Source organism: Actinia tenebrosa, unplaced genomic scaffold (assembly GCF_029948245.1).
Source record: "Actinia tenebrosa isolate PJP-AT-01 unplaced genomic scaffold, QUT_ActTen_1.0 PGA_scaffold2__45_contigs__length_23673736, whole genome shotgun sequence".
In the NCBI taxonomy this organism is placed as follows: Eukaryota; Metazoa; Cnidaria; class Anthozoa; order Actiniaria; family Actiniidae; genus Actinia; species Actinia tenebrosa.
The window spans coordinates 10342885-10361075 of record NW_028292579.1 but is presented as its reverse complement, the minus strand read 5'-3'; the positions used below and the strand labels follow the sequence as shown (position 1 = coordinate 10361075).

General features: G+C 37.7%; 1 protein-coding gene across 1 annotated transcript in view; it reads right to left on the bottom strand.

The window, feature by feature from the left end:
- The window catches only part of LOC116289189 (protein mono-ADP-ribosyltransferase PARP14), a 20666-nt gene extending 2475 nt beyond the window's left edge, over positions 1 to 18191 (bottom strand). Inside the window, exons 1-10 of the mRNA XM_089034538.1 lie at positions 17866 to 18191; positions 10204 to 10548; positions 8723 to 9028; positions 8182 to 8421; positions 7778 to 8017; positions 5277 to 7600; positions 4560 to 4781; positions 3087 to 3235; positions 1503 to 2860; positions 136 to 474 (exon numbers count right to left, since the gene is read on the bottom strand). Of these exons, the coding sequence (XP_088890664.1) occupies positions 136 to 474; positions 1503 to 2860; positions 3087 to 3235; positions 4560 to 4781; positions 5277 to 7600; positions 7778 to 8017; positions 8182 to 8421; positions 8723 to 9028; positions 10204 to 10548; positions 17866 to 18034 (5692 nt within the window). The 5' untranslated portion in view covers positions 18035 to 18191. The remainder of the gene's footprint in view (positions 1 to 135; positions 475 to 1502; positions 2861 to 3086; positions 3236 to 4559; positions 4782 to 5276; positions 7601 to 7777; positions 8018 to 8181; positions 8422 to 8722; positions 9029 to 10203; positions 10549 to 17865) is intronic.

Sequence of the window (18191 nt, the reverse complement as noted above, 5' to 3'; positions counted from 1 at the left end):
CTATTATGATTTTACACACGTTCCCCTAACTCATGCAGTTTTTTTTTTTTTAACGCACACTAAACTAAGCATATAGTAAAACACATAGAGCTATAAGCTAAATATAAAGAAACAATATAAATTGTTTTTACAAACCATTTCGCCCTGCATAACTCCTGTTGAATCCCATTGCATTGATACTACCACAGCTCTCTGGTTGGGTACCATGAAACAGCATCTTTTCATTACTACCTGTGCTCTTTTCCTCGTCCATCCTTTGTTTCCTCACAGCATATATCTTGTACTGTGCTGGATTCTGAACGCGTTGTATTTTCTTGATCTTGTTTGATGCGGGGAGGGTTTTCTTTACAAGATCACTAATCTTTAGGTATTCATTAACGTGTTTGCGACGATCAAGATCGACAAGATGAACTGTTACCTCGCTACCGCTACTGCTCAGTGGTTGGGAGTCCCAATCGTCCGGCAACGATATTTCTACAGGACAGAAAAAAATCATCAGTATCTAACTCTTAGTTTTTATAACATTAATCGCTTCTTTCAACTTAGATCTTTTAATTCTTTTCATCGAAAAGTCTATAATCCCATAGGTAAAGAGCATAAATAGTTATGCTCTCTTGCTTATAGTCTGTACTATTCGGCTGAAACTTCAATGGAATAATTCTTAAGGGTTGAATAATCACTGGTTAAAGTTTTTTCTTTATATTCCACTGGGAAGTATTATATTTTTACGCAATTTCTTTAAGTGTCTGTGACGTCATACACTCAATTCAACACTAAACATCGCTCCATACATTTGATTTTAAATAACTTTATGTTTTACTTTAATTCTATTAAGCCCAAAGGTCCGCTTATGGACTTAATGTACATAACTTTTGGATAGAATCATTTTATGGTATCTTTTCTTTAATAGACCTTTTCCTCAAGGTGGCGTGCGCATCCAAATTTAAGGAACTTGACGGGCCACGACATCAGAACAGGAGCTTATAATGAGAATTATCATACATTTCTATGAAATTGTTTTCGATAAGAATTCATAAAATCGATTATTCTCCTCTTTCAATATAAAACTGGCTTCTCAATTTTACTGAATTTGCGTTTTTCAATTTTGTGGCCCGTCAAGTTGAATGCGCACGCAACCTTCAGAAAACGGTCTATAGTGAATTAAACACAAAGAAATGTTTGGAGCAATTTTTTGTGTCGCGTTTATGACGTCACAGACTCCTTTAAAAATTCCCAAACATAGTATACTTTGCATCCGAATATCAGGAAAACACTTTAACCAGTGATTATTAGACCTTTAAGGGTTATTCCTGTAAAGTTTCAGCTCAATTAAAATGATACCTGCACTGATTTTAAGTGGTATTTTCAGTTTATTATATAGGAGAAGAATACCAGCAACTACAAATAATGTTACTCAGTAAATAATAGTCCCTGTTCATTAATAATCTTCAAGATTAATTTTTTTTTAATTATAATTCGTCAATATCTAGTCTACTTCTTACCGCTTTGACCTTTCCTTATTACTTTTGTTTCTCCCTGTGAACTGTATTCTGTTTTAAGAGAAAAGTTTATTTTCAACTCTTCTTCATCTTCCTCAAAAGTGACCTCTTTGTACTTGTTTTGAAACGCAAATTCAATCTTGGCGTTCGACTCCTTACTGTAGGCAGTAAAGCCATCGCTTGCTTCGTATTGCCATTCCACGTCTTTAGCAAGGAGCTCAGCTTGTTCACGTCGTTTTACTCTGTCAGTTACGTCGTGTAATATATCATGGATCGCAGACAAAGCTCCCAAAATATCTTCATTGTTTCCTTCCACGATAATTCGACTTACAGCAACTTCCACTAGTATTTTGCAGTCAAATGGACTCTCAAGTGTGCGTATCTTTCTTCGATCATTCCGGTCCATGCAGGCTATTGCGTCGCTAGTAATAACTTGCCGTTTGCAATTTTCGTTGATCATAACTTTAATAGCATTCACAGCAGCATCAAGAGATTTTTGATGACCGCTGTACACATGAAGAACAATTTCGGAGCTTTCGTAATGCTCTATCTCTGGGTCTATTTCTACGCCTCTTTCTTCTTCACTGGTAATTCCAATGAAATTGGTGAGCTTTCTAAAGATACTAGGGCTTAAATCTTTATCTGGTACTTCTCCAACAAATTCCTTCATTTGTGAATAGAAATGCTTAACCATTGATTTCTGGAAAATTACAACCCGAACAAGTTGGACTGATTTTGGATTCGTTTTAGAAAAATCACGGAATGCCCTCAGCATTGCCTTTGCACAATTATCTGCATTGACACCGAGATTCCCCGTTCCAATTGCAGAGAAAGAAATGCTTCTTAACCCTTTCTGGTCAGCGAACTGGAGGCAGTCAAGAACAGTGTTAATTAGTTCTGCTTCGCTTAGAGAACCTGATGGAACATAGTGAATTAGGTTCTTCACCTTCAGCCTCCCCGCCGATGTCATGGAAACATCACCCAGCTGCAGGGTTGGATGTTGTTGACATTCTCTCTCAAGGGTAGGACCACCGGCCTTAAGAATTGCAGCTCCAGCACCTCCGCCATACGTAAGATCAAGTTCAGGATTTGAAAGAATAACTATTGCATCAGTTGCTTCTTGAGTAATGTCACCACTTTGTACCTGCACCGATAGCTCATCCATTTCGACTTCAAACCAATCTTCCTTTCTTTTTCTTAGTGTCATGTTTGTTTTTCGGGAAGTTCTTCTCTTCGGTGTTCCGAAGCTTTTGGAACTTGACGATCGACTTGCTGTTTCATCTCTGAAGGCCTGCACGGTGAGGTGATCTTTGTCATACAGAACAAACTTTACTTCTTTTAGGGAATTGGGTCGACTTTTACTGTTGTAAAAATAATAATAATCTCATTAAATGTTATCAAACGAATTTTCTACGAATATAACATATATTATTATAACATATTATATTATTATGACATATTATTACAACATTTACGAAACGTTATCATTTTTCCCCCTTCAATTCTACGCCTTTCATCCGAAATCCATACATTCAACATATATACAGTTAAAGCTAAAGGTTGCCAAAATCTGGTCGTCAAATATACCTGAATGAAATAACTTCTTCGAAGGAAATCCGAGCCACAACTTTACGTGGAAATTGTAATACACCAGTTCCAATTGCAGGAATTGCAATGGAATTTGCTCCTCTTCTTTCTGCAAAGCTGAGACATTTCTGAAGAATTCCCCGAAGTATCTAAAAATATATTTCAATCAAAGATGTCCATCTGCTTAGTCAATGACTATGACATTTTTTTAAAATTTTCTGCGCGTTTATTAACACCAAAAACCTATGATAAATTCATAAGTTTTTGGTCGAACTAGGGCAACCATACACCAGTCCTAACAAATATGAACTTAGTAAACTTCGATAATGGTTTGTACAGTAAGAGTTTGAACCAAATTTAAGGTTTAAGAATTTTAGAGGCTTTCGAATTCCACTATCAAGTGACGGAGGCTATGTTAGATGGCAAGAACAATACAATCGTTTTACATGAGAAAGAATTCGATTCCCGAGAGCAAAGGGATTTTATTGTTCTGCCATCTAACCACAGGCCGTCCAAGCTGTATTATGAGCGCCGGCACGTGATGGTGCAAAGCTTCTATTCATGAGTTTAAAGAACTAGCATTTAATTGTTAAAAGAAGAGTTTCATCAATGTTTTTAAAACACAGATTGCCATTAAATGTTTTCCATTTGGTGAACACCCAGGTGGCTGTAGTGGTTGGGGTCTGTTATTATGGAGAAAAAAATTGCATCGAATATAAATGATTCATCACACGCACCAAAGACCAATATGGCAAGATGAGTGCCACAGAGTACATGGATCGCTGTTAAGACATTGCGCTATTAAAAACACTAAGACGATTATTCGTTTCATGCTCAGTGAATATCGATACAATACAATATACAACACTTTATAAAATAACTGTTATAAATCTCGCGTTATGATATTGTAAGCGCGTGCTTGATAAGAGAACACAGCACGCGCGCGCGCACTTTCAGTTGCGTTATTCCTATCTAAAATATCGGTTATTGTAAATTGTATTTTATAAAAGAAAAAAAAAACTTGCTTGCTGTGCTATCTGGAGTTAAAAAGCACTTGGGGATTGGCAGAACACTCGAGAAGTGTCCAGAATCACTCCGCTACGCGTCTTGCTTCTCCTAACACTTCTCTCGTGTTCTGCCATCCTCCGCGTGCTTTATAACTGCATACAGCACGCGTGCGCGTTTTCTATTTCTTCAATAGACAAATGTAGAAGCATAAGATTAAATTGTGACAAATGAGCGCGCCGGATTTATTATATTTACTTGTGTAAAAATACCAATTAACGATTATTCGCCGAAGACGAAAAGTCGATATTCAGGATAAAGAAAACGTTTTAGTATTACTTCCGATCTGGAAAACTTTGAAAAACTTTGAAAAACCGGTCGCTCAACCAATCACAGCTTGCGAAACTCTATATCAAAGTCTAAAATTATACTAATCATAAATATTATTTTATAGTCATAAAAACATACCTTTTCGCCCTTTCCACTGTCCCAGTCTCCACAAACAGCATGGAATACGTGCTGACATTGGAGATTACCTGGTTTAGTTACACCAATTTCTCCCACTTTCACTGGTGATATCTTGCTACAATATCTCTGCAAATTCGGTCCTGCAGCCTTACAAAAGGAACGTGCGCAGGCATTATTCTGTAAGTTCAAGTCTTCTCCAGCTGTATTAACCAGCACATCGGCCTGTCCGCCAATGAAAATAAGCATGTCATTACGGCAAAAAAATCTCATAATATACATGTTGTAGTGTGTGTGTGTGCGTGTGCGTATGTGTGTGTGTGTGTGTGTGTGTGTGTGTGTGTGTGTGTGTGTGTGTGTGTGTGTGTGTGTGTGTGTGTGTGTGTGTGTGTGTGTGTGTGTGTGTGTGGTGTGTAAGAATATATATGAAATAAACATTTATACTGCGGTTGTAATGTATCAAATTGAGCTGATCCTCCCCAGTATATGATATATGAAGCAACTTATGCAGCTGCAAATTATAAGATTCAGAAAATAATCTGACTTTTGAACGGGATTTAAACCCGTACCCTGGCGATTCCGGTGCTAAGTCTACATAATATAATAATAATATACATTTTTAGACAGGCATCTCAAAATCTCGATGCGTATACAATTTGTAAAATATGTATAGAACATCAAAATATATATACAAATATACTTATTATTTCTTGTTCTTACTTTCTCTTGAGATATATCTCCATTGCTGACGAATATTGAAATGCCCTCAGGAGTGGTCAGTACTTTACCACTTGATGAAGCAGGAAAAGAAGAGGATGTTGACTTGGACTCTTGATAGAGATTGGAACTAACCAAAGTCGGCTTGTCCATTCCTTCGTTGAATGTTCGTTCTTTACCAAACTGCCTTTTCATTTCATCAAAGAACGCTTTAACGGTCATGTCATCAATATTTGTAAAATGGACCTCAGAGAGATTGCAATGAGGATTCTTCTGGAAGAAAGTTATGACGGTTTCCACCAAAATACTTGCACAAAGATCAAGGGGAAATCCAAATATGCCTGCACTGACTGCAGGGATGGCTATTGAGCGGTAGTTCTTTGCACTTTCAAGACAATTCTCAAAGGCAAACTTTAGGATATTCTTCTTTCTTCTTGACCCGCTATCTCCTTGATCTCTGAATGAATCCCAGCGAGGGCCAACAGCGTGGATAATTCTTTTACAAGGTAGCTGTCCAGGTCCTGTTTCCAGCACATGGCCCTCGATAAGTGGACCATGTGTGTTTTTGTATCTGTTACATTCACTTTGTATTCCTTGGCCACCGACCCTAACAATATCCCGTGCCAACCCTCCAACATGCTGAAGATTCTCGTTGGCTGCATTGACGATCACATCCACTGGATGTTTTGTAAGATCATCTTTATAGACAACGAGCTTTTTCTTTTCCATTGTGGTGTAGCTGCAAATTACCTCTCCATTCGCCACTCTTTTGGAGCCCCCCATTCCTTTCGAAGAGCTTGCTCCCTGTTCCTCCAGCTGATCCAGGTCAACTAACTCAACAGTGCACTTGTTTTCAGCTTCTATGGCTTTAATAACTTTAGTACCTTTGCTCGACTTAAAGAACTTTTTCATGCCTGGTTTATCGATTTTAATTTCCTCGTCACATACTTTTTGGACTAAAGACATCACAAATTCTTTACTTTTTTCAATGCCTTCACGTGTACCAGTTAGTCTTATTTCACCGCAATCACCTGGCTTTATTTTAACAAAGGCATCACGCAATCCGGCATGAAGACCTTTGATTTCATTGTCGAATCTTTGGAAAAGGAACCTTGAGCAACCATCGCTGACCGCGACGTTGTCCTCCAGAATTGTATTTTTCTCGATGTAGCATTCCACAACCGTGAAGCATTCTAGGGCATCTTGCTCAACTCCGCTTATCCATAGCGTTTGACACTGTTCTTCAAACCAGATATTCACCACGGTTTGTGCTTCCTTGAAGCTCGCTACGAGTTCATTCCATTTTCGACTTTGGATAACTGGAATGTTTTCGTCTTTGAGATGGATACTTCTTTCTGTTGAAAATGACTCGATGAGCTTCATTGCTTGTCTTGCCTGGTCCTTGTTTACGGCAAATATTGAAGCTTCATTTTTACCTTTCCTTTGACCATGGACAAGTACCGCTTGTATCTGATTATGTGAAAGAGATTTACAAACATATTCTCTTCCCTTGGGAGTCTGGAGGACTCCGATAATTCTTTCAGGTAATTCTAAAACTTCTTCTTTGACCTTTGAAAAGAACTTGTACAATTCAATACTTATTTCCTGGAGACATTTTCTGGGCCCTTTTATGATGACTTCTCCATCATTTTCTTTGACTTCCATGTCAACATGTTTGTTAGATGCTTGAAGGTCTTGAAAAAGATCAGAAATCTTCAAAAGAGCCAGTTTCCCTGATTCTAAGTCTTTCTCCACCTTAGTTTCGATGGAATCTTGTAGAGCTTTGTCGTCTTGTATCCCGCGAACCAATGTTTCTACTGCACTTACAGCCATTTGCAGGCGGTCTTTTTTTCCAGTAATTCTTATCTCATTTGCTGATTCATGGGTTGTGATATCAGTATCAATAAATTCATCCTTAGAAGTCAGTTCTTTCTTGATAGCTTCCAGTACTTCATCCCAAACTTTAGCCTCAACACTGATTCGCTGGCATTTGAAATCGCCAAAATATTCCTGCAGAAATTTAATTCGTTTTCCCCAAGGCTGACCTTTATTTGTTGTCTCTTCATTTTCTGTCATTACTGCAGACTCTTTTTCGGTTGTCCACTCCAAGTCAATTCCAGCCTCGTCTAGTAGATCCTGCAGTTCATCTGAATAGCACCTTGAAATACAAGCCATGATATCTGGGTCTATATCGATTTCTTCAGTTTTCTTTTTCTTGTTATGTCTTTTCTTTGTTGCTTTTTCCTCACTCAAGAAAGGGTAAAACATCTCCATTTGTAATTCTGCGTCCTCCAATACGTGTCTTTTACTCAAGGCTTTATCAATAACTGACAAATAAAATGAAATTTAAAGAAAATTAAAACTATGAAATCAGTGGTAAGGAACTTTTAGTGGTTAAGGAGGTAGTTACCTTACCTAGCTAATATGTTGACACTGGCAGACAAAAAAAGAAAAAGCAACAACGGCAACAGCAAATAAACAACATCAACAAATGCATATAATACCTGAAGGATCTTCAAAGTACACAAGTGCTCTTCCTTGTCCTTGGAGGTCTACTTCACGAGGCTCCACTCCACATCCTTTTCTTTCATTTTCAAAATACAATTCTAATGAATCTTTCGTTGTTTTGACATCTAAACCCGACACCTGGATACAGCAACAGTATGGAACGCTTTCCAGCATGGGCTTACATCCGTCCAGGCCCTTTATATCATTTTCTATCCTTTTTGCCAATTGTTCGAAATCTAGAGGGCAAAGAAGAGCCATTATAAACCTTAGAAAGCATAGTTTAAAAATGGGCAAATGAGCTAGTGCTGTCTGTCACGGCTTTGAGATAATGTATAAATATAGTGGAGAATTTTCGTAACGTAAACGTTGTAAAAACGTTGTAAAAACGACTATACTTTACCTATGGGCTCTTTGAACGAAATAATTGCATTGCTATAGGATCCAAGCTGCACGTACTTTACTCCTTTATTGCTCATTTTTTCCATATATAACCCTAGACCATCTATAGTTGTTATAGGACTTAAACCTTTAACATGAACCTTGAAGGGATCCAGTGGTATTTCTTTCTCTGGCTCCTTGACTTCTATTTGCAAGTTGGTATCATCAAGTCGGTGTTGATTACCAAGTAGCTGATCTAAACCTAAAACAAATTAACATTGAAGAAAGTGTAAAAAAAAAAGAATGAAAAGAATATATGAGACCTTCAAGTAAGGAAGCGCATAATTAATCTACAAACAGAATTTCGAGAAAGGAGTATCCTAATTTTTGTTTTATTTGTAACTGTACATGAATAAGTGAAGAGGAAATGGGGGAGGAGTGATGACATTTTAGCTGTTGTGACAATCTACGATCTATTGGGTTTCCTCCAGAAAACCAACATGTCAGAATGTAAATAAAGAGGGAGAATTATTATAATTCAATTCTGGATTAGTTCGACTTACATTTAACTTTCCGAAACTTTACTTCAGCAACGCGTTCCACTTCATCAAACGATAGGTCTTCTACCTCACCTCCCCCAGAACGTCGAGTGTTTTCGAGGTAATTTATCAGCGCATCTTCTGTTGTTATCTTCGACATACCACTTACTACAAACTCGAGGGGCAGCGCTTCATCTGAGGGCGTATCACTAATTGATTTTTTCTTTCCTTTATGAAGTTTCTCCTTATCATCTTTAGGGATTACCAAAGCCACGCTTAAGCGGGCATTGTCTAACTTGTGTTTTTCATATTCTGTCACTCGCTTGGCATCTGTCAATAGGGGAAAAAATGCTAAGTAACTCAACTTGCTTATCGTAGTATCCATAGCTCTTTGCTAGCTTATGCGTTGTCTAGAATCATTTTTGTATCCTTTTTGGATGAAGAGTGGTCTTCAAATCGATACACTGGCAAAGGCGCAGGCGCAGATAGCATTACATGATCAGTTTTATAATAGTTTTCTGTAGCTTCACTGAAATAGTGTTTAAGATGCTAACGGTCTAACTGGTATAGCTGAAAATGCATTGTTGTTGTTTCGCTCATTGAAATAGTAAGGTCAGGTTATTTTTGAGAATCTCTTCAGTTCCTAACTCACTACGACTCGGCTGTTAATATTTATGATGTTTAAATGTTTATTCCGGCTTTTTTCTTTGCATGCTGTGACCGGCCGAGCACAAAATAATACAAAACCAAAGAACAATGCAAACATTCCCTGAATATGTCTAAGTTGCCCACTGTTTTCGATTCGCACGTACAATGTAAGAGGTTGGCACATTTACTATACAAATAGCTATGCTATACATACGCAAAGCAGCCTCAAAAAGTGCTCACATTTCACATGGTTTAACAAAAATCGGTATTATAGTATCATAGGGCCGTAGCAAGGTCAAAAGTATTGGTGGGTATTCTAAAGCTATCATGCCACACCCATAGACATTGAAAGACAGCCAAACGTTGAATTGTACCCCAAAGGAAACGAAACGTCACCAAATTGATGAAATGGACCTTCATAACATGCCGGCGGCCATGTTTAATCTCATGAGAATAAAAACCTTTGTTTCATTTGTATATTTTTTCTCAAATACTTCAAATGTGAGGTAACGCTTGGTAAATCTATTGTTCAAACCAACATGGCTGCCGCGTGAAAATGGCCCATTGACGGTAATGAGGTGGCTATAGGTTGCACTTAAATGGCTTTGTCTCAATCTAGTAGTATTCTGTATACTTTATGAATCAGGACACGGCCAGCTTCGTAATGTAATAACGTATCTTTTTTCATTAAACTCTGTTGTCTCGTGCTATATATGACATTTTAAATATTAGCCAAAGCAGTTGAAAAATTATTGGGAGGGGGGGGGGGGGGGGGGGGGAGTTCCCATTACCCTGACCCTTGCTACGGCCCTGTATATGAACTGTCCTCTTTGTTTAAATTGAGGCTTTCACTTTACCTTTGTGATAACGAAACACTACAATTGCCACGTTAAGAGTATTCTGTAGTTCCACCTTTCTCACATCTCCCCCTTTTGATTTGTTCTTGTTTTCAAAATAGTTTTGAATCGAATCTTTTGTGGTTCGGTGTGACAGATTACTAACTCGTACTGTACAAAGTTCTTCAGGATCGCCTGTTTCCTTTTCATCACTGCTGCTGGCGCTGTTTTCGTCACTCGCGGGATCATCGTCTATGTCTCCTGTTGACCATGGTTGGGTTTCTGTCCTTTGATTTCTTGTTGGGACTGTGATGTGTATAGCATGGCCGTTGATAACATGTTCCTTTGCTAGAACGTTATTTGCAACTAAATTCAAGTAATAATAGAATTTATGACTAAACTGACAAGTATTCATTAAATTCAAGAAATAATATGTAAACTGAAATTTCAGTCCACTGTCCACTAAAGGCAAAATTAGTAACATTTATTATGATAATTAGTATAATTTTAGACTTTTTGAGTTGCTCGAGCTGTGATTGGTTGGAGCGGCGATCATGAGGTTTTCCAAAGTTTTCCAGATCGGAAGTAATACTAAAACGTTTTTTTTAATCCTGAATTTCGCCTTTTCTCAGATATTCAAGTCTAAAATTATAATAAGACAATTATTCGCCTAAGGCAAAGTTTAAAAATAACATGTAGATGCTTGTATGACGCATTTCCAGCCTCCATGCGCCGTACATGTAAAGCCGTGACAGTCTAAACACGGTAGTATCGGCGTACGTACGGGAATTGTCAGGGGGATTCTATTCAAATTCAAAACACACATGTATACGTATACACCTAATTGAAAAAAACTTAGTCGGGTACTAGAAGGTCATATCATCGAAGCTAAGACCGAAAAGGATTTTGGGTACTCCGAAATGTGTATTATATTTGCATATAGACATGTAAAAATGCACAGTAGAGCCAAGTCGGTCGACCTAGATTAACAACATGCCAAAGCCATGATGCATAAAATGTGCACAGGAGGGGAAACCTGCAATACGCATAAGATTAGCGAATCGTTTGTCTTCCCATGCTCCTCTTCGGTCTTAGCTTTGATGATATAACCTTGTTTTGAACCCGACGTTTTTTCAATTAGGTGCATACATATAAGCATATATACATATTTAACAAAGTCATTAATAATGCATGAGGAAAATACAATAGAAATCATGACTAGCTCTGAAGAGTTTTATAATTCTGATATAGAATCATGTTCATTTGCATAAACTTTAACTTGGATTTTCTTGGGCAGATTCACTTTTATCTTGAGAACTTTAGTGAAACACAAAGGAACTAACTTTACATATACATATACCTATACACCTCTACCTCTACCTCTACCTCTACCTCTACCTCTACCTCTACCTCTACCTCTACCTCTACCTCTACCTCTACCTCTACCTCTACCTCTACCTCTACCTCTATACCTCTACCTCTACCTCTACCTCTACCTCTACCTCTATTTATAAATGTCTTTAGTTTGGTTTTGAATCCTGCTACAGCTTTTTCTCTTTACATTCAAGATGGTCTAGAATAAATTTCCTAAATTGGGGTGCTGAGACTAGATTAAAAAACGACCACAATACGTCTCTTGGTTTTGATGGCTGGGATGCAATCGATTGGCTCAATGCATAATTTACAGCAGTGCGAATGTTAAAGACAAGCTACTTAAGAGCCTGTGTCCCTAAGAATCACCAGACCAAATTGCATGGGTTCTCAGATTTCTTTCAAACTTTATGTACAGAAAGCCTTTCCTACTGGTAGTATCAAAATGCATTTTATTTTGAATGTCGTTACAAATTCGCTAAGTTCAAGGGGGGGTCAAGTTTCGGGCAAAAATTAAGTTTTTGGACATCTCCTGGTAACGTAATTTGAATGAAATTTGAGGCTTTGTATCTCTTTTAAAAATGCACACAAAATTAAATCCTTTTACATGCTGCTAGATACACATCTGAGGAATAACCTGACATATTAAAAGCTTCAAGAAGAGGTATTTTATTTGGAGAAAATGTACGCTACTTTTGCACTATATTTGACATTTCGTGACTTGCAAACTATTATGACAAAAGATAAAAATTCAAATCTCAAAAGTGGATCGCTCTATAACTCTAATATTTTTATCGTGATACAAGTAAACATTGATCTTTCATAAAATGTAAAAACATTTTTCGGCCAGCATGTTTTAGGCACATTGTGACTCCGCCAAATCTCAGCATTTTACGAGTTGTCAAATTGAAAATCAAATGCTGTTACGTCCTTCAAATTTCTACTCTATATTGACACAGAATTATGTTTAAACCCAAGATAAGATATTTTAAGGTATTTTTTTGAACACATTCCACAAGTGGAATCAGAAAAAAAAATTATTGTCCATTTGTGGTTGGTTTTGTAAGAAATTTGTATGTTGAATTAGCCATGAATTAAGAGAAAACAATGCGAACGCTTATTTCAAATAATTGAAGACAAATTTCCACTTGTAAGATCAATAAATCAATAAAGATACATTGCTTTGGTTTTAATTGCATTGAATTTCCAGGAAAGAGCCGTAAATTTAGCAATAGAGAGCATAAATACAACAAATTGAACAGACCTTTGATTGACCTTATTCACATCAGCTTTGCACGATCGGGAAAACAACGTGATTCTACAAGCAATCAACATGACAAGTCTTCATGATCAATTCCTCTACCAACGATTGTCCCAAGGATTAGTTTGTAGTTAGGTATGATTCTTGCAGCATAATTGTTGTGTTCGAGCGAAAAAAAGCAGTATGTTAACACCAACATTATGCAGAGTTGGCTTTGTTTCACGGTAGTCTTAGAAATGAGGCCGCTGACCAGCAAAACAAATGAGCTGTCAAATGCACATGTTTGGAAATTGTTTCAATTGTAAAGTGAAGCAATGAGAGTTTGCTTTATTGGTGATAAAAAGTGCGGCAAATCGCGAGGTTCGTCCCATTTAGCTAGATTGACTGAATGTGCTGATGATATAAAACGACATCTTCTACATATCACCTCTCTCGGGAAGAATTGACTGAATATGAACTTAGTGACTTGTCAGAAATTAGCAGTGGGGAGGGGGGTAGAAGGGGGGAGGGAATTTTGAATTTGGGGTTGGAACTGGGGGGCCCATTTCAGCAATGGGAATGAAATTTCCTTACCCTCCCCTTGGGCCTAGCATAAAATACCATGGCCCTCCCCTCTCATGTAAATGATATATCTAGTTCTTGCAATAAGCCGGAGAGAAACTAACTGTCAAAGAGTTGTTAACATTGTTGAAATCATTGCGCCCCAGCATCCGGTGAATAATGGCACAGAGCCTATTGGCCCATTGTCCCTTCATTTTGAAGGGATAAGTGGACTATTCAAGGCAAAAAATCCATGTGTCCAACTTGCTTTTGACAAAGGATTATTCACATTTAAAGAACTGCCAAGATATCATCAAGCAATATTTATGCTTCAATCTTAATGAAAATGATGATGATGAGTGATCATGAGGAAAGCTCAAAACTCTATTAAAACAAAAACAAGTATATTCATAATCTAATTAAGGAATGGATCATAAGTAGCGTGCATCCATCGAGTTATGGATGCACGCGGGAGGTTGCTAAGCACGAAGAAAAGCGTAAGAGTTGCACGACGCGAAGCGGAGTGCAACTCTAGCTTTTTTGAGTGCTTAAGCAACCTCCCAAGTGCATCCATAACTCGATGGACGCACAGCTACTTATGATCCATTGCTTTTATAATATAGTCAAGTCAACAAACAAGAAATAAATACAAATTATAGACTGTATTTGTTGATCATGCCCTAAATTCTCCTTACGCACCTTGAGTGAATGAAAAGCACAAAGGCGCCAAAAACAGAAAAACAGTCGTTTTGAAAATGGCAGCTTTACACTGAAGACAGTTATGACTACAATAATGGCAAAAATTTAGCTTACAAGTGAATCAAAGATGTCCAAAACTACGGAGAAAGTGATTTTCAACTGTAAGAAGTACATTTCAAATGTTGACATATCTTAGTACAGTAATGCCCGAGAAAATCAGTGAAAAACAAAGTGGCTGTCTTTGTTGTTGTTGACGATGTTCAAGTTTGTTATCGTACAATGACTTAGCAATGGAAATAATCTCGTACACGGATCAAAACTAACTGACTGAACTGGATTAATTTTCTCTGGGTAGTACGCTTTGTCGGCTTTCCCTCCCATGTAGAGCTTCAGAAAGTACTTCACTGCAGTTGTGAAGCTGCGAAGTAGATGGTGAGCAAGATATTTATAGTTAATTACTTTGGAAATACTTTTGTTGAATAAATACACGATAACAATATTTTTGTATTTATTTAATCATTGCTTAAAATCCTTTGAATGTAGACACCGACCGATTTGTGGTTTGCTTTGTCTTTTTGGAGTGACGCTCTGACACAATCTTGTCCAGCTCACTGTTTGAAAGTGATGCAAATCTTGACGTATTATTACTAGGCTGATCAAATGACAACTCTATACTAAATGTCGGAGATTGATGAGTATTTTCGCTAGTTTTTTTCAATCATTTTCAGTTATCTTTTCTAGATAAATTGTCAGCAAAAAGATACAAAAAGTTTTTTTTTTCGCCGAAGCTAAAAAAGCTGACGTGAGCGTGCAACCCATGGGCAAATGGTTCATGCTTTTCAACCAATCAGATCGCGCGGATTTACTTGACTATATTATAAGAATTTTTAGGACATTTGATACAAGTTGATATATTTAAAATAGTACTTCACAGTTCATACATCCGATATGCTTTGTTGTTGTTGTGGTTATTTAAACCAAATATAGCCCTAATTTTGTTCATACTGCGAACCAACAACTGTATGAGCTCAAGCATAAATTTGAATGACTCTCCCGGGGGAGGGGGGGGGGGGGGTACTCCCCTATATACGGGTATGTGCCGCCCTATAGGGTATGGGTTTTCGGCTTTTGGGTCTGGGGTAGGGTATCATTTATTGACATTTTGTCTGGGATAGGGTATCATTTTTGTCTGGCATAGGGTTAAGATTTGGTCGTTTTTGTCTGGCAAATAGGCTACACTTTCTGCCGACACAAAAACGACGGTAAAAATGTTAGTAAATATTGATTTCAATCGATTGTAAAACCGTATTTTCCGTCTTTTAGTCTGGGATAGGGTGTACAATTCTTAGTTGTAGTCTGGGGTAGGGTATGTAAAATCAAAATTTTAGGTCTGGGATAGGGTCAGGGTTTTGAGGTCCTGGCAGCACACCCCTACCCAAGTTGGGGTCGTAGTCCCCCCCCCGGATGACCCTCCCCTATAAGCAGCCAATTTTTTCTTTTCCCTCCCTTTTAGGGCCTTAAGAAGTTATGACCTTCCACATGTTTCCACCCCCCTCCCCCCTGCTAATTTCTGACAAGTCACTAAATTCATATTCAGTCAATTCTTCCCGAGAGAGGTGATATGTAGAAGATGTCGTTTTATATCATCAGCACATTCAGTCAATCTAGCTAAATGGGACGAACCTCGCGATTTGCCGCACTTTTTATCACCAATAAAGCAAACTCTAATTGCTTCACTTTGCAATTGAAACAATTTCCAAACATGTGCATTTGACAGCTCATTTGTTTTGCTGGTCAGCGGCCTCATTTCTAAGACTACCGTGAAACAAAGCCAACTCTGCATAATGTTGGTGTTAACATACCGCTTTTTTTCGCTCGAACACAACAATTATGCTGCAAGAATCATACCTAACTACAAACTAATCCTCGGGACAATCGTTGGTAGAGGAATTGATCATGAAGACTTGTCATGTTGATTGCTTGTAGAATCACGTTGTTTTCCCGATCGTGCAAAGCTGATGTGAATAATGCACCTATCAGCGGCTTCCCCGTGGGGTCGACCCCCGGGCTGATAAGGGAGATTGTAAAAATTCATAAACAATGTTGATCATTTTTCCCAGGGGTAGGGAAGTTGTTCTTTTCAATAGCTTTTCAATGTCCCCTGGTCGAGGCATTCAAATCTACAATCTCCCTCATTTTGGTTGAAATTATTGTTATCGTATTTTGAAAACTGAACTCAACACGTAACCATGCGGTTTGCTCGATATTTCAGGTAGTTTTTCATTGAAAAGATTGAAAAAAAACTCTCATGAATTGAAGAATTCACATTTAAAAGTAAAAAAAATCAAGGGGCCTTCGAATTCGTATCTATGAAACAACAAAGAATGTCAAAAAACATACTTCACAGTGGAACTCTCTCACCTCGTCAGCCATCTTGACGAGCAGAGATGCATCTGGGTATTGGCAAATAGCACAGGTTACCCAGCCCGACCAAAAACGTCCGTGGTCTAAAATTTTTTTAAATCAGGAGCTATTTCTTTAACTAGAGAGGAAAATCAATCCCCCTGGTAACCTCTGCAATGAAAATAATTTCATTACAATCCCCCACCTCAGTTTGTAGCACCGAAACCAATGTCGCAAATTTTCCCAACCCCAGGGGGAATAACTGGATCCAATCCTCCTATATTCTCCCACCCATCTCCCTGGTCAGCCCGGGGGTCGACCCCACGGGGAAGCCGCTGATAGGTGCATAAGGTCAATCAAAGGTCTGTTCAATTTGTTGTATTTATGCTCTCTATTGCTAAATTTACAGCTCTTTCCTGGAAATTCAATGCAATTAAGACGAAAGCAATGTATCTTTATTGATTTATTGATCTTACAAGTGGAAATTTGTCTTCAATTATTTGAAATAAGCGTTCGCATTGTTTTCTCTTAATTCATGGCTAATTCAACATACAAATTTCTTACAAAACCAACCACAAATGAACGATTTTTTTTTCTGATTCCACTTGTGGAATGTGTTCAAAAAAATACCTTAAAATATCTTATCTTGGGTTTAAACATAATTCTGTGTCAATATAGAGTAGAAATTTGAAGGACGTAACAGCATTCGATTTTCATTTTCAATTTGACAACTCGTAAAATGCTGAGATTTGGCGGAGTCACAATATGCCTAAAACATGCTGGCCGAAAAATATTTTTACATTTTATGAAAGATCAATGTTTACTTGTATCACGATAAAAATATTAGAGTTATAGAGCGATCCACTTTTGAGATTTGAATTTTTATCTTTTGTCATAATTTTGCAAGTCACGAAATGTCAAATATAGTGCAAAAGTAGCGTACATTTTCTCCAAATAAAATACTTCTTCTTGAAGCTTTTAATATGTCAGGTTATTCCTCAGATGTGTATCTAGCAGCATGTAAAAGGATTTAATTTTGTGTGCATTTTTAAAAGAGATACAAAGCCTCAAATTTCATTCAAATTACGTTACCAGGAGGTGTCCAAAAACTTAATTTTTGCCCGAAACTTGACCCCCCCTTGAACTTAGCGAATTTCTGACGACATTCAAAATAAAATGCATTTTGATACTACCAGTAGGAAAGGCTTTCTGTACATAAAGTTTGAAAGAAATCTGAGAACCCATGCAATTTGGTCTGGTGATTCTTAGGGACACAGCCTCTTAAGCGACCTAACTGTTCCACGAATCCGTCGAGGTTTTTTGATCGAGGAAACTAGAATTACAATTGTTGTTGGATGAAATTTTAATTTTAAGAAAATAAAAATGCAAAGAATAATCTAGCTACTCACCAACTTCATTCTGAAAAGTGAAAATAGCTTCTCCTTGATCCAGATATTTAGTATCTATCACCTCTCCACCTCCAGACTTCTTGTTGCTTTGGAAATACATGATTAGGTCTTTGCGAGAGATTTTGCTCCCTTTCGGCAGACCAGTAATGAGAACTCTATTTCTCTCCATTTTGACTCGAAGGCGTACTTTTTAAGCGCTATTGATCAGTATACTCTCACAGGCCCGGAAAGCCAACGTTGAAATGCTTAGTTTTATCGCTGACAAGCAAAAAAATAGGTGTAGTTATTCGGGGAAATTCCATAAATACTCGTTATTCCAAGAATTG